This window comes from Schistocerca americana, chromosome 1, assembly GCF_021461395.2.
Source record: "Schistocerca americana isolate TAMUIC-IGC-003095 chromosome 1, iqSchAmer2.1, whole genome shotgun sequence".
Taxonomy (NCBI): domain Eukaryota; kingdom Metazoa; phylum Arthropoda; class Insecta; order Orthoptera; family Acrididae; genus Schistocerca; species Schistocerca americana.
The window spans coordinates 415,128,099-415,143,668 of NC_060119.1; the positions used below are offsets into that span (position 1 = coordinate 415,128,099).

Consider the following 15,570-nt stretch of genomic DNA (forward strand, 5'->3'; position numbering starts at 1 on the left):
TTGAAGTGGTCCCTATTCCCAACAATGTTTTGGCAACGTCTATTTGCAGGAACTATATGGACGAAGGAGGAGTAGCTGTATATGTAAAAAACAATGTCTTGTTCACGGCAATAGATGTACAAAGATTCTGCTTTGAGCTACATTTTGAAGTATGTGCTATAGAGGTGCCAGACACTGTCTCCAGATTAACAGTTGTGGCAGTTTACAGGGCACCATCTGGTAATTTTAAAGTGTTTGTTAAACAATTAGATACTCTTTTGTTGTACTTAAGTAGAAAAAATAGGGGCATGGTAGTTGTTTGGGATTTTAACATAGATTTCTTGGTTAATTCTCCCTGCAAGGTGGAGTTTGAAAATCTCATGGGCACGTACAACCTTGTTCCCGTGGTTAGCTCGCCCACCAGAACCACAACCTCTTCCAGTACTCTCATTGATAATGTTTTTGTTGATCAGAGTAAAGTCAACCATATCAATATTGAAGTGGTTATAAATGGTCTGTCTGACCATGACAGACAACGAGTTACTTTCAACAGCTTGGGAATTCCTCTGAGTGACACCTCACTTAGATGGAAAACAGTAAGGAAAATAAGTGAGGAAGCTATTCAAACGTTCCGATCATGTCTTCAGCATACTGACTGGACACCTGTTTATCTAGCAGAAACTGCTAATTCAAAATACAATTTATTCACAAATGAGATAGCAGGAACCTTTGAAAGTGTATTTCCAAAAAAGACATACAGAGTCCAACCTGCTAGGTCTGCAAAAAAACCATGGCTCACTAAGGGCATCATAGCTTCCTGTCAGAGAAAAAGACAACTCTACATAGCATCAAAGACTTCTAACAACCCTGCTCAGCTAAAACATTATAAACTCTACTGTAAAATTCTTGCCAAAGTAATTAAAAACTCTAAAAGTATGTGTATAGCATCTGAAATTACTAATTCTGAAAATAAAATTAAAACAATCTGGAATGTGATAAAGAACGAAACAGGGACTGTAAACTACACCAAAGACAAAAATATTGTTTTAACTGTTGACAACTCAGAGATAACTAATTGTGAGGAAATTGCTGAAATCTTTAACCAACATTTTTTAACTCTCCCAACACAGATAGGTTGCCATGGTTCTGTGGATAAAGCTGCCTGTATAATGAAAAATAATTTTCCAGAACCTTTCAGTCAAATAAGTGTGCTTCCCATTACTGCCAATGAAATCAAAAAAATCATACAGTCTTTGAAAAATAAACATTCTGCTGGTATAGACAATATTTCAAGCAAGCTGTTGAAGGCTTGCTGTAGTGAAGTGGCCGAAGTTTTGTCTCGCATCTGCAACACATCCATGCAACAAGGAGTGTTTCCAGACAGAATGAAATACTCTGTTGTCAGGCCCCTGTACAAAGCAGGGGATGCTACAAATGTGCCAAACTATCGCCTTATCTCTCTATTAACAACATTTTCAAAGGTCCTAGAAAAAGCTCTGTACAACAGGATTGTGGCACACCTTGGTGACCTGAACATCATTAACAGTGAGCAGTTTGGTTTTCAAAAGGGAGTTTCAATAGATAACGCAACTTTCTCATTCACAAACGATGTTCTAGAGTCTATAAACAGCAAGAGGCTGCCAATTGATGTCTTATGCGACCTATCAAAGGTGTTCGACTGTGTAGGTCACCAGATACTCTTCAAGAAGGCCTGTCATTATGGAATTACAGGACCTGTAGGGAACTGGTTAAAATCGTACCTCGAAAATAGGAAGCAGAAGATTATTCTAGATATTTCAGATAGTGTATCACAATATACAGTGGACTCTGAGTGGGGAATTGTGCAGCATGGAGTGCCACAGGGATCAGTGCTTGGGCCCTTGCTGTTCCTCATATATGTTAATGACCTGCCTTTATCCATCAATAAGCAGTGTAAATTTACAATGTTCGCTGATGATACGAGCATTGTGGTGGATAATGTGTCAACTACTGACTTAGAATCCGAGGTCAATGATATCCTTAAAGAAGTTCTGGGTTGGTTTAGTATTAACTCCCTTTCAATAAACCTGAAAAAAAAAAAAAAAAAAAAACAATTTTATCCAGTTCCAGACAACCCACAAAAACCCAAAAGAAATAGTTATCACACAGAATGATCAGATGATAAAGCAAGTGTACTTATCAAAATTCCTAGGCGTATACGTGGACAGTAGGCTGAACTGGGAACATCACGTTCTACAAACACTAAAATGGCTGACGTCGGCAACATTTGCTTTACGAATTTTGTCACGCTTCAATGACATTACCATCTCAAAGTCAGCTTACTTTGGCTATTTTCATTCAGTCATGTGTTATGGCATCATCTTCTGGGGCAATACACCTGCCGCAAAGAAAATCCTCACAGCACAAAAAAAGAGCAATAAGAATCATTTGTGGTGTACCCCCACGAACCTCATGTCAAAATCTTTTTAAACGACTTGAAATACTGACAGCAACATCTCAGTACATATATTCACTGATGTGCTTCATATTAAATAACCCCACTCTGTATGAAACGAATTGCCTACATCATGAACATAACACCAGAAGAAAAGAGGATTTCCACTGTGAGTTAAAGAACTTGACACTTATTCAGAAAGGGGTAAAGTACGCTGGAACGAAAATTTTCAATTCCCTACCCAACAGTATCAAAAGTATAAGGAGTAGTACATCAGTATTTAAACGTAGCTTGAAAAATAATTTACTTGAGACCTCACTTTATTCACTAGAGGAATTCTTTCAGAGAAGTAAGTAAAACCCAGATTGAAAAGATGTTTTTAAATTTTTTGACACTGTTTACTGTTAAACTAATGTAATAATGCCCTAATGTAAAAATTCCTGTTTTTCTCATTTCCATTTTTGGGTCACTTTTAAACCCAAAGTGGGAAGTTTTGATTACTGTTCAAGGTTAAAATAAATGCAATAATGCCCTAAATATGAAACTGCTATCTTCACATTTATGTTGACTAGTTTTTAAGCTAATAAGTATGACTTTTGTGCACTGTTATTAATACTATAACAATGTCTTTATTCTATGTATTTTATTATGTATATTGACATGTTCCACATCTGAGTGACTTGCTCACATGTACAGATCTATGGAACAAGTATATAAATAAATAAATAAAAATAAATAAATTAAGCCAAGACAGATTGTTCTATATTATGTAGAGTTCCAAACAGATCAGCTGAGCTTAATGGCTGATTTAAGTTTATTCCTAATACTTTACAGATAATGGATTTCTTTCCCCATAGAGTAATATTAAGTTTCAGTTAATTTAATCTGAAATGGATACTGGTAGACAGTTGCAAGGAAACACTCCCATTTTTCTGATCATGACATTTATCAAAATATATTTCTCAGCACAAAATCCCTATGCAGTATGAGAATCAAGTAATTACTTCTATTATTATGGAGTACTACAGTCTCTCACAGCCATTCCACATTGTGCAAAAAACATTTTCAGACTGTGATTCATTGTTCACAACAAATTTCATAAAATAGTATATGTACTGTGAGGATGTTGTCAGTAGGCACAACTATTGAGAGAGCTGTCAACAAGACACTCTAGAGCTGATACCAAATTTTATCCTTCTTACATGCTTCTGTGCAACAACCACCACTGGTTTCCTCAGTGATGAGTTGTAGTGCATGGACACTATAATGTGGCAGTGAGCCTTGAGTGTGAATGAACAAGAACTCAAACCACATGAAGGCAAAGGAGCAGTCAAGGGGAACAAGCTCCGCTACCCTCTTGCAATGCTGTGTAGTGTTTCAGGATATTTGTAAGCATTTGTAAACAGGATAAATGTAGTGGGAAAGGGAAACTGTATGTGTTTTCCTTTCTTACATGCAGTGAATATGGAGCAGTCGTGGAGCCGGCGAGAAATGGACCAGTAAAAATGCTATTACAACCACTGGTTGTCTGGGAGTAATTTGTGCCATGGTGCAGCATGTGCCTAAATCCAAGAGCCATTTTGAGAGCGGTGTCTTATGGTTCTTGCATACATAATTTTTTCCAGTAGCTATGAGAATGATGCAAGTTGTGAGATTATTAATGTGTGTTTTATGACCTTTTTTGTAAATGGGCCTGACAATTGCTTATTTCAGTCTGCCTGTAAGTATCTCAGGTGATATGATGTGTTGCATATGTGACTGAAAACATTGTGTATACATAGAGAACAGGATATTTAGTACTTTACCTGAGGTATTACTGACTAGATGAGAGAATTTGGTTTTGAGGGAGTTAATTACATCCTTAATTTTTTTTGTCAGAGCAGGAAGTAATTGCAGTTTATTGGTATTTATGATGCATTGCTTCTTATACACATTTATCCCTTGAACTGTACATGCTAATCTTTTAGGATGCTTCAAGAAAGTGGTTATTAAATACATTAGCTACCTGACTGCTATAGCTTAGTATTTGACTGTGATCTTTAATAATAAGGTCTCATCTTCATTAACTGATTTCCTGGTTTCTCTTATAGCTATTGTCCACATAAATTTAATTTTATTATCTGAACTATAGAGTTCAGACAATATATACATGGTAAACCGGAACTCCACCAACAGGCTTTCAGGATGGTAACATGTTATGACCATGCAGAAAACATCAGGTAGTAAATTATGAGGTATGTTTGTGGGAAGACTAGAGACGGAGAAAAAGCAACTAACATACTGAAATAGGTACATATTAAGGTAACAATTCTCACAGTATCTGTACCAATACCCTTAACACTCTGTATATTATATGCCCAGGCAGTTTCAAGATCTCATTCTGGGAACTTTTTACAATCTTTGGAGACATGTTCCTCAGACTAAAACACAGAAAAAGGTCATATAAACAAACAAGTATTTCCACTGTTTCTGAGTTATTAATAAAAGTTACATTTAACAGCTTTCCAAGTATAACCCAACAACTTTACTTATCAATTCAACCGTTAGACACTTTATATCCTGTATGGTAATACATTGAGAGGGAAAACATTTTTAACATTCATCATTTGCCTGTCTTCAGTGCTTTGGAAGAGACTGAATAAAAAGTTTCCACAGTCAACACATATGGGCCGATTGCAATCTTCATGCTACAGTACAGGCTAGACATCAACATCAGTTAAAGATTAATTTGTGGGCTGGAACTGTAGGAGGCTGTCTATAGGATCATGCATTCTCTCAGTTAACCTTACAGGTGCTGTCTACAGGGATTTTACTTGACAATGTAATCCTGCAAATAAGAAGAAACATGTGGTTTACACATGATGCAGCTCTAGCACATTTCCTCCTCAGTGTTCAAGTTGCAATGGCTGGTATCTCCCATGACAGATGGACACATGGTTTGCATGTTTCCCTGATGTCAGTCATTTGGGTTATTATCTCTTGGGGTACCATATACAACTGGTCTAGGGAGCAGACCACCTGTATGCAGAAACTCTTCATCAAAGTATCATGGCAGCCCGAAAAGCCAATCAAAACTGACAGGGAGTACTTGAAAGAGTGCAACAGTCCATGAATTGACAAGTGCATGTGTGTTTAGAAGCAAAAGGAGGACATGTTCAGCATTTATTATGAGTTTGTATGTTGATGAGCTCCAAACATCTAAATTGCAACATTTCATTAATGACTCAAAAAAAGAAGGATTTTCACATATATGTTTATATGAATGGTTTCTCTTGTTTTGGTGTATGTAACTTGTCCCCATAGTTTGTAAATATAGCTGAGCTTTTGGTGGTATGGTCAGGGATGCATCCTCTTAAACTTTTCGAATTCTCTGAGAAAAAAAGCAACATTTTATTTAGATTAAAAAACAGAAAAATCAAACATCAATGAGATCATTAGCAAAAGAAAGTAATGATAGTCTACTGCCATCTCTGCATAAGGGTTAATTTTTACTAAAGTGAGGTGTCGCAGGATTGGGGTACTGCAATGTTTCTACTAAAAAGTCCTCAATTCAGTTACAAATTTCACTTGATATCCCATATGATTGTACTTTTGACAATAAGCATAGGTGTGGTGCTGAGTCAAATGACTTTTGGAAACCAAGAAGTATTGCATCTACCTGTCTGCCTTGATACAAAGCTTCCAGAATGTTATATGAGAAAAGTGCGAGTTAGGTTCCACATGATCAATTTTTTCAGAAACCATGCTTGTTTGAGGTGGTCATTCTGTTCCCGGTACACCATTGTAACTGAGCTCAGAATATTTTGTAAGATTCACAAGAAATCTCTCTGAAGTATATTAGGCGGTAGTTTTGTGGATCACTTCCACTACTCTTTTTGTAGATGGGCATGACCTCTGCATTTTTCCATGAATAGGGCACAGTTTTTTGTTTGAAGGATCTTTGATAGACTATAGTTAGAACCGGGGCTAATTCAGGTGCAAATTCAGTACAGAATCCGACAGAGATTCCACCACACCTTGTAGCTTTGCTCAGTTGTAACTATTTCAGCTGTTTCTCAACACCACTGACACTAATACTTATTTTATTCACCTTTTTAGTAGTATGAGGATTAAATTGGGGCAATTCTTCTGGATTTTCCTTCATAAAGGAACATTTGAAATGGAGTTAAGCATTTCAGCTTTTTCTGTGCTATGGTGAATTTAGAACTTGTCTCATTCGCTCGGTGTGGGATACTAACTTCAGTGTCACTAACAGCCTTTACATACAACCATAATTTCTTTGGGTTTTGTGAAATAGTATTTGACAATATTCTGCTACAGTAGTCATTGAAGGCATTACGCGTTGCTCTCTTGACAGCCAAACACATCTAATTAAGTATCTCTCTATCTGTAGCCCTGTAGACCCACACTTCGTTTTACACCTCTTATGCAGTAATCTCTGTTTTTTTACAGTGACCATATACCATGGAGGTTCCTACCCTTATGAATTGTTCTGTTGTTGTTGTTGTTGTTGTTGTCTTCAGTCCAGAGACTGGTTTGATGCAGCTCTCCATGTTACTCTATCCTGTGCAAGCTCCTTCATCTCCCAGTACCTACTGCAACCTACATCCCACTGAATCTGTTAAGTGTATTCATCTCTTGGTCTCCCTCTACGATTTTTACCCTCCAATACTAAATTGGTGATCCCTTGATGCCTCAGAATATGTCCTACCAAATAATCCCTTCTTCTAGTCATCATTTCAAGGTTGCAGGAACTGTTCTAATGGGTACATATCTATCCAGTGCATGGTCAACTATTCTTTTAAACTTGAGCTGTAATTCCTCTGCATGCTCCTGCTCTGAGCTGAAAGTTTCAAATTCCTCATTGAGGTATGACATTAGTGATTTTGTGTCTAGTTTACTGAACATATATATCTTCCTGTTTGTTTTAGTTGTCCTTTGTACTGTGGTTTCATTGTTGGGACAACTACACCATTGTCACTGATACCACTTTTAATGTGGACATCATCAAACTGGTCAGGTCTATTTGTTGCTGTTGGATCCAATACATTTTAATCGCAAGTGCAGTTTCTAATTATCTGTTCTAGTTAGTTTTCAGAGAAGGCATTTAGTAATGTTCCACAGGATATCATATCATGCCAATCACTAACAAAACTGTAATTCTCCCAGTTAATTGTTGGATTATTAAAGTCTCCGCCAGTGACTACAGTGTCATTGGGGAATTTGTTTACATGTGAACTGAGGTTTTCTCTATTCATTGTTGAAGATGTTTTGGTGAGGTGTGGAATTCTATAGTGTTTCAGAGTTGAAATGAATTTTAAGACTATGAAGTATTTCTCATCCCTAGTGAATAAAAAGATTAAGTTGTTTGAGTGAGATGATGCAGCTTGCAGAGGTGATGAAAGTGGAAAAGAGTGGAAACAAAATCACGTGTGCTGAAAATGTGACACTCATGTGTGGACCTACTTCTCTAAATAATGTTGATTGTGATCTTTCTGACAGTTGGACAGTGTAACAGAAAGATGATTTCTAGAAGATTAGTGAATGGTTAGTAATAGAAAACAAGAAATTGGAGCACAAATGTTGGAAGACAGTTGCTACATTGGGGCCACAAAGAAGTAAACAAGGAATAAGTATTTCACAACAGTGGTCTGAATTTTCAGTTTGATGCTTTGGAGAAACCAAAATAGAGTAGACAATACCTATGATAGAAAATCTTTAAACACAAGAAAGTTCAGCCCGTAAAACTGTTTTGACAATATTATCTGCAACAAGTAAAAAATCTTTCAAATCTGTCTGTGTTAAAGCACTAGAGAATGACAAGTCAGTAACAGTTAATGTTTTTACAACTGCAAACAAAGTTGTCAAAAGGAATCAACTGTTAAACGATTTTGAGTTGGAATCTGATGTTCAGAAATTAAACAGAGTGAACATGGGTCATATTCTTCATTTCAAGGTTGCATGTGTCAACATATTAAATTATATAGCTGCAGAAATGAAAGCCAGTCATCAAAAATGTAATTGAATCACACAGCAAAATTTTATTAGTGCTTGATGAAATTTCAACAATTAGCAAATTGTCTTAATTGATTATTTATATTCAGAGAATGCTACCTAACATCACAGAAGCAACTAATATTTTCTAGATTTGACTAAAACAGAATGCACATCGTGATACTTATCCAACATGAGTGGGTTAGTGAGGGTCTATGTCACCTTTCTGACACTTCTATTTGCACCATCTGCCATCAAGATCCATTCCTGTGGTAAACTAAAGTCCTTCCTTAACACGTCAGGTCCCTCACAATAACTAACTCCTCAGTCCATACAACTTCTTACCCCACCCAAACCTTGCTCTCCTGCCTTTCACAAACCCAATCAGCTGACTGTCCCAAAGCTGCTGGCTTCAAAGCTCTTACTGAACATATCTCTGCCTTGGTAGATCAACACCTGCAACCTATAATACAAAGATCACCATCCCAGGTCATCTGAAATTTGTGCCTGTCCCACTCCCACCACACACACACCTGGCCTGTACATGGTCTGCCTGTTGCACCTGATTGCAAACCTATGAAGTCCTCCCTGCTCGCCTTAGTCAATCTTATACTTACAAACAACTATGTTACCTTTGAGGGGCAGACGTACAAACAGGTCAGGGTACAGCTGTGGGAACCAGGATGGTTCCTTCCTATGCCAACCTTTTTGTGGGTGTCTTGGAAAGGGCTTTCCTGGGATCAATAACCCTTCAGCACCAGGTATGGGTTAGATACATTCGTCATACCTTTGCCATATGGACTCATGATAAGGTTGACCCGTTGAAATTACTGAAATCACTAAATACATTTTCCCAATTATTTCACGTGGCCTTATTCCAAATCTCACACCACTTCCTTTGATGTTGACCTCATCCTTACTGAGGGTCAGCTGCACACTTCTGTTCACATTAAACCAATGAAACAAACACCTCTTACATTTTAATGGGTTGCCAATGAAACAAACACCTCTTACATTTTAATGGGTTGCCATCCTTTCCATGTCAAAGATTCACTCCCTTGCAGCCTTGGCATTCAAGGCAAACATATTTGTTCAGATGCTGACTCTCACCCCAGTCTTCACTGTACACATATAATTACTCCACCAGCTTATATCAAAAGCAGATTTTCCAAGCCATCACATTTAATCATGGTACTGCTGTTCCCTACAAAAAACAACTTAGGAGCACACCTCTTGTCCTACAGTACTATCCTGGTCTCGACTGTATTAACCAGCAGCTTTGACAAAGCTATGTCTTTCTAAAATTGTGCCCCGAAATGAGGTCCATAATGTCTCACATTTTGCCCAGCACACCTACGATAGCTTTACGTCACCCTCCAATCTCCGCAATATCCAGGACAGACCCTGTGCTCCTTCTGCACCTATTTCCCTACCCTGTGGTTGCTGTCACTGAGATAGTTCCTGTTGTAAGACTTGGCCAATTCAGTGTCCTACCACCAACAATACCAAACCTGTAAATGGGAAAACATATATGATCAAAGGGAGGGCTGCCCGTGAAACAACATGTGTCACACATCAGCACTTATATAAACACTATTTGGACTTCTTCACTGGTAGGACTACCACAAATTTATCAAGCAGGGTCAGTGGTCTTAGACAGACAGCATATACTGGTAACATACAATATCTTGCTGCAGAGCGTGTTCTACAGGACACAAGTCATGACTTTGGTTCCCGTTTCACTACACATGCCCTCTGGATGCTCCCCCCCAACGCCAGTTTCTCAGAATTTTGCAGGTGGGAACTGGCATTACAACTAGTGCTACACTCTCACCAGACACCTGGAATATATTGACATCAATTTTGGTAGTATCAGCGTTTCCTTTCAATGTCTATTACTCATCTGTGCTCCCTTTTCTTTTTACTTTCTGACATGTTTACTTTTTTTTGCCCCCTCAGCTAGCTATCACGTATAATGCACTTAGCTTTCCATCTTGTTGACCCTTGCACTATGTTTGTTCAGTAATCTCTGTCATCCACCTTTACATTCTCATGTTTTCAAATCTCATTCAGTGCCGGCACCAATGATCAGTCTTTCCTTCTCATCTCATTCAGTAAGTTTTCCCTCACCCTGGTTTCTGGGTGACTTTTCCATAACTCTCCCCAATTCCTAAACCTCACCAATCCTTTTTCTGTATCCCCATTACTCTCTCTTCAGCCATTCTGCCAGAAGAAGGAGCCACTTGCACCAAAAGCTTGCACATTTCCCTATCATTTATATTTATTTGCTCCTGCCACTGCTTCATGAGTAGATTTTTTCCCCATATTATATTTTCAAACACTAATTACTCCCCCCCCCCCCCCTCTCTTTCCTGTGATCAACACAATATCGATCTTGTTTAAACAATCATGTGACACTTGACTCGTGCTCGTGGCACTAGTGCGAGCGATAGTTGAGAAACTATGGACTAGCCACTATAACAATCTAATGATCTGACTTAAAAATTGCAAAATTTGTGAGCCACAGAAAGTAATAGTATTAAATTCTATAGGCTTACAAACTTTTGTTGCATTTGAATAGATTTGTAATAAAAGTTCTCATATATTCATGGATACCATATACATACACTTATGCTGCTTTTTAAGTAAATATAGGATTCAAAGGCAAAAATCTTGTCCTTCAAAAACCATTACTTGATTCTGAACCCAAGTCAATATTTTATTTGGTTATTAGAAACAGTGATTTAACAAGTGGGTTGCAAATGAGAAATTTGGTTGCTATTCATGTCCTAGACCACCATGGAAAAACATTTCTAGCTTTAGAAGAAGATGGTGATATTCAGTTGAAATGAGAAAGAAAATTAATCCAGAAGTAAATGTCTAACAAATGAAATAAATCAGATTAAACTGATTGCAACTGTTACTGCAAGAATAAATTACACCGGAAAGACTTGTTATGGAGATAGTACTAACAGATGTCACTAGATCAAGGGACGTCACTCAATCTCGGGACGAGCCGAAGTTCAAGAATTGGACTGAACCATGACTGCAATCTTTGATTAAAGTATTCGTTGTTGTTGATGTTACGTATGACCTCCACCATATATTGCCATGCTTGTTCCATGGTTGCTCAAGTACACTGCTATCCAAGTGTTGGAGGGGGAACAGTGACATCAGCTTTGCAGAGAAATGAGAACAATGATGATGAGTACGGGGCAGGGTGTGTTGAGCAGGCAGCTAATTTTGTTGTGCTGCCAGCTATGGGAATCTACACTGCGTACTTTGGCTTCTTATGAACATCTGCCATGTTTAAACTGCAGTTTGCCCGAATTATGCGGTATTATGGGAAAGACAAGAAGTGTGTCAGCTGCTATTTCTACACAACCAGTGAGGTGGTGATGGGCAGATGATGTATTTGACAGTAAAAGACACTGTAGCATTCTCATGTCAGTGTAGAAGCAAAATCTGTTATTTATTCAGAAAAAAAAAACAGTTGCATTCTCAAGTCCCTGTGTAATCAAAACCTCAGAAACCACAATATATTCATAAGACACAGTCAAATATTTGTGATAATGAGGATGCTAGTTTCACAGATGTACTGTTAGGATGATGATTATTTAATACAGGAATACCACAGATGACAGGCTACCCAAACAAAAAAGGCAGTGAAGAAAAAATTAACAACCATTTATTTTTATTGTTTTCTGCCTGTATTATCAAAATGTAGACAATCAATAAAGGGCATAAGTTTAGAATACGTGTAACGTTAAATTTTTACAGAAAGACTTTACGCCAGTAAATATTTGCTATTTTTGTTAGTCAGAATATGTTGAAAAATACTGCAAGAAGCTGCCACCACATGGATGCTTGCCTGGTGGCATGTGTCAGCTCTGGACATTGGCCTTCAGATGGCTTGCACAAAAACAGACCTCTTTCTGCTTCTGTGCCACATCCTTAGGCACATCATATAAACCCGCCAATAGTATGGACAGTTATCAGAAAACACTGTCAAACATGGACTACTTCGAAACTTCCTGGCAGATTAAAACTGTGTGCCGGACCGAGACTCAAACTCGGAGCCTTTGCCTTTTGTGGGCAAGTGTTCTACTGGCACACAGTTTTAATCTGCCAGGAAGTTTCATATCAGTGCACACTTCGCTGCAGAGTGAAAATCTCATTATTGACTACTTCGCTTCACCTTGTAAGGGTGGACATGGATATTCTTCCACTGACGGGCTCAAAACACTAGCCATCGCGGACACACATGCAATTCTGCACAAGCAACCTGACAATTCACTTCAGTGCCTGCAGTTAGCTCTATAGAGTACTTGGAAGACTACCTTCTGGTGTAGCAGTCACTATTTATGGAGAACTATGACCATTAACAGAATGTCTGCAAACATTACTATTAGTGACACAATGTATAGAGTACAAAGATATAGCAACGTTAGTTACATCTTATTGTATTAAATTTAGGACATTGAAGTGCCATGCAACAAGGAGTGGTACCGTTTTGTAAACTACTCTTAATAAATGTTATTTGTTATTTCTCATTATGTCTTCACATCTTTGTTATAGTGTGCCCTGTCACAGCAAGTGTTTACTTAATAATCATAGTGTGCAATGACCATTATTACGGAACTGTAGCTGGGAAACATTTTCCTGCTATTGTGGATGTTTGGGCAGAATTAAGAGCAGCATTAAGGTAGTACACCCACAACATTATGCTAAGCACAGAGTTTTCAGATATGAATATCTATAAGAATATGAAGTAATAAAGTTTTAAAAAAAAACTATCACAGAAGTACTAACCTGATCTCTTATCATCATTTGGTTTTATGCAGCGGATATATGATGGTTCTTTGTCACCCAAGATTTCCATTAGCCTGTTGACACTATTCTTGAACTGTGTTCCTGCAGTTTCAGGTCTCTTTTTGCTTGTAACGTCACTGACGGGGAATACAGCCTACAAAATATTGCGCAAATTTCAGCAACAAGAAAATCAAAGACTTAAATTTTCTCAAGAAGTAATGATAATAATGTAAAACTATTTCAGATCTAGCAACTGAATTACTATTTTGATGGAATGGATAAGAAACACAGAAAGAAAAAGGAGAGGGGAGAGAGATTTGGGGGGGATATTTTAGCCCAACATGTAATTTGTAGTTACACTCAGTGTGTTTTAGAGTCTCATTGCCAAAACTACCGTAAGACAGATTTTCCTAAATTTTCTACATATGCCTTGTCAAGTTTCTCACCAGGATGGCCACTCAGACTTGGGAGAGAGAGAGAAGGGAGGAAAAAAAGTGACAGTTCCAGGTATGGGAAGGAAGATGATGTCATAAACTCCTGAGAAATTAACAGTGAGCAAGGAACAACTTTTCTTTTCTCTCGGCTGTAGTTTAATGGCAGTTTTCAACATCAATTATTTCGTATGTACTAATGTTCAAATAATTAACACATTTTGAAATAGTATTTTAAAATATGTGATTTATGAAGCTCGATAAAATTAATTTCTTGTGTTAGGTTAAAAACACACATTTCTCCGAGATATTACAAAATTCCTGTAGTTCCCTGAGAATTGCAGGTTTTACAGATGAATTGCTACCTTGATCACTCTTTTATTATAAGAGTTGATCAATAGTTGCCCATGGTATGGTGACACACTATTGTCATTTCAATCTACTTATTATACACTGAAATGTGAATAAAAACCGAGGCATATTTTTCAGCTGCACTAGTTACGGTACTAAAAATCCAATAATTTACTGACACACATGAAATTTAAGTAACCTTAACATTTATATATATTTTCAGGTGTCAGTTCTAAATAGGTTACCATCAATTATTTCACCTTTGTTATCGAATTTGTTGTCACTGACATCACTTCACGCAGATCTCTGAAAAGGAGATCATTATTTTTATCCAAAAACCCTCTGATGTTGTATGCTACAGTACCAGCATAGTGCACCAGCTGAAATTCCTGTAAATAAATTGGAAAAAAAAGGAAGATTATACACCTGAATGGTGTCACTCAACAAAGCAGGTTTATGAAATCATTGAGCTTTTTGATCTAATTTTTTTAAAGGCACTACTTACATCTCTCCCCATAATTTTCTGTGTTTTTATGTCTGCCTTTTTGTGACTGATGTAGTGTGGATGGTCAGAGAGGTTTTCATTCATTTTGTTCAGAAAACTCATATCTGTTGGTTCACCAGGGCGTAGACACTCTTCATCCATCAGAGCAATAATTCCTACTCGAAAAGTAATACTAGTTGTTACTCATACAAACCCAACAAGGATATACATACGTTCAAGATATGTAATCTATAGTAGATAAAGTAACTGGATTGACTACCAAAGACTAAGAATTTAGTTCTTGTCACTACTAAGAAATAATTTACTTCCCCAATGCAGAGAATGAATCTTGTGAAGACAGTGTAGGCACTTCTGCACAATACACACATCCACAGCTCCTCATGAAGAGATGGGGGATAGAAATTGCTTTCTTAATGTGCAATGGAATGGATGCTTATAATGCCTACACTGTTTTCTTTGTTCGGTGGCACATATAACAGAAAACTCGGAAAACATTAACATGTAGTTATGGTCATACAGAGATTTTGCACAAAGAATTCTGAGAAGTTTGAGAGATCAAACTTAAATATAGTCGTTGCAAGAAAGTTACTGAAGATGCAGGACTAAGCAGATTAATGGAACAAAACATTGTCAATAATAAATCCCTAATAGAAAAACCAGGATTGTGGGGTGTCAAAGGAACCTGTAAACTGCAAACTGTGGGCAATGGAAAGAGGAAATGCCCATATTAAGATAATGATGCTTATTTGAATAATCACACATAAACACTATTCAGTGCCTTGGCAAAAAGGTAATCTGATTGAAATTTCTAATATAGTTGACAGGCCAAATTGTTTAACAAGGCTATACACTGTTTCTTTAATTTTATACTGAAAAAAAAAAATAAGCTCTGTTTCACAAGAGCTTTTGTCTAGGAAATATTATTGGAAGAAGTTGTAATATCACATTTCAAAATGTTAAAACAAAATTAATTAGAATTTATTGCAGAGGCAACAAGAAATGACGTTCAATCTAGCAAACAACAATGAAAAAAAATCAATACCTGAGAAGCAGAATAATAATCC

The 15,570-nt window shown here is 37.3% G+C and overlaps 1 protein-coding gene across 3 annotated transcripts in view; it reads right to left on the minus strand.

The window, feature by feature from the left end:
• Window positions 1–15,570, minus strand: part of LOC124602204 (unconventional myosin IC) — a 415,107-nt gene that overhangs the window by 40,071 nt on the left and 359,466 nt on the right. For all 3 annotated transcript variants that reach the window (XM_047136305.1, XM_047136304.1, XM_047136306.1), the window contains 3 exons: window positions 14,507–14,661; window positions 14,262–14,390; window positions 13,220–13,373 (listed from right to left, as the gene is read on the minus strand). In XM_047136305.1, coding sequence (XP_046992261.1) covers window positions 13,220–13,373; window positions 14,262–14,390; window positions 14,507–14,661 — 438 coding nt within the window. The remainder of the gene's footprint in view (window positions 1–13,219; window positions 13,374–14,261; window positions 14,391–14,506; window positions 14,662–15,570) is intronic.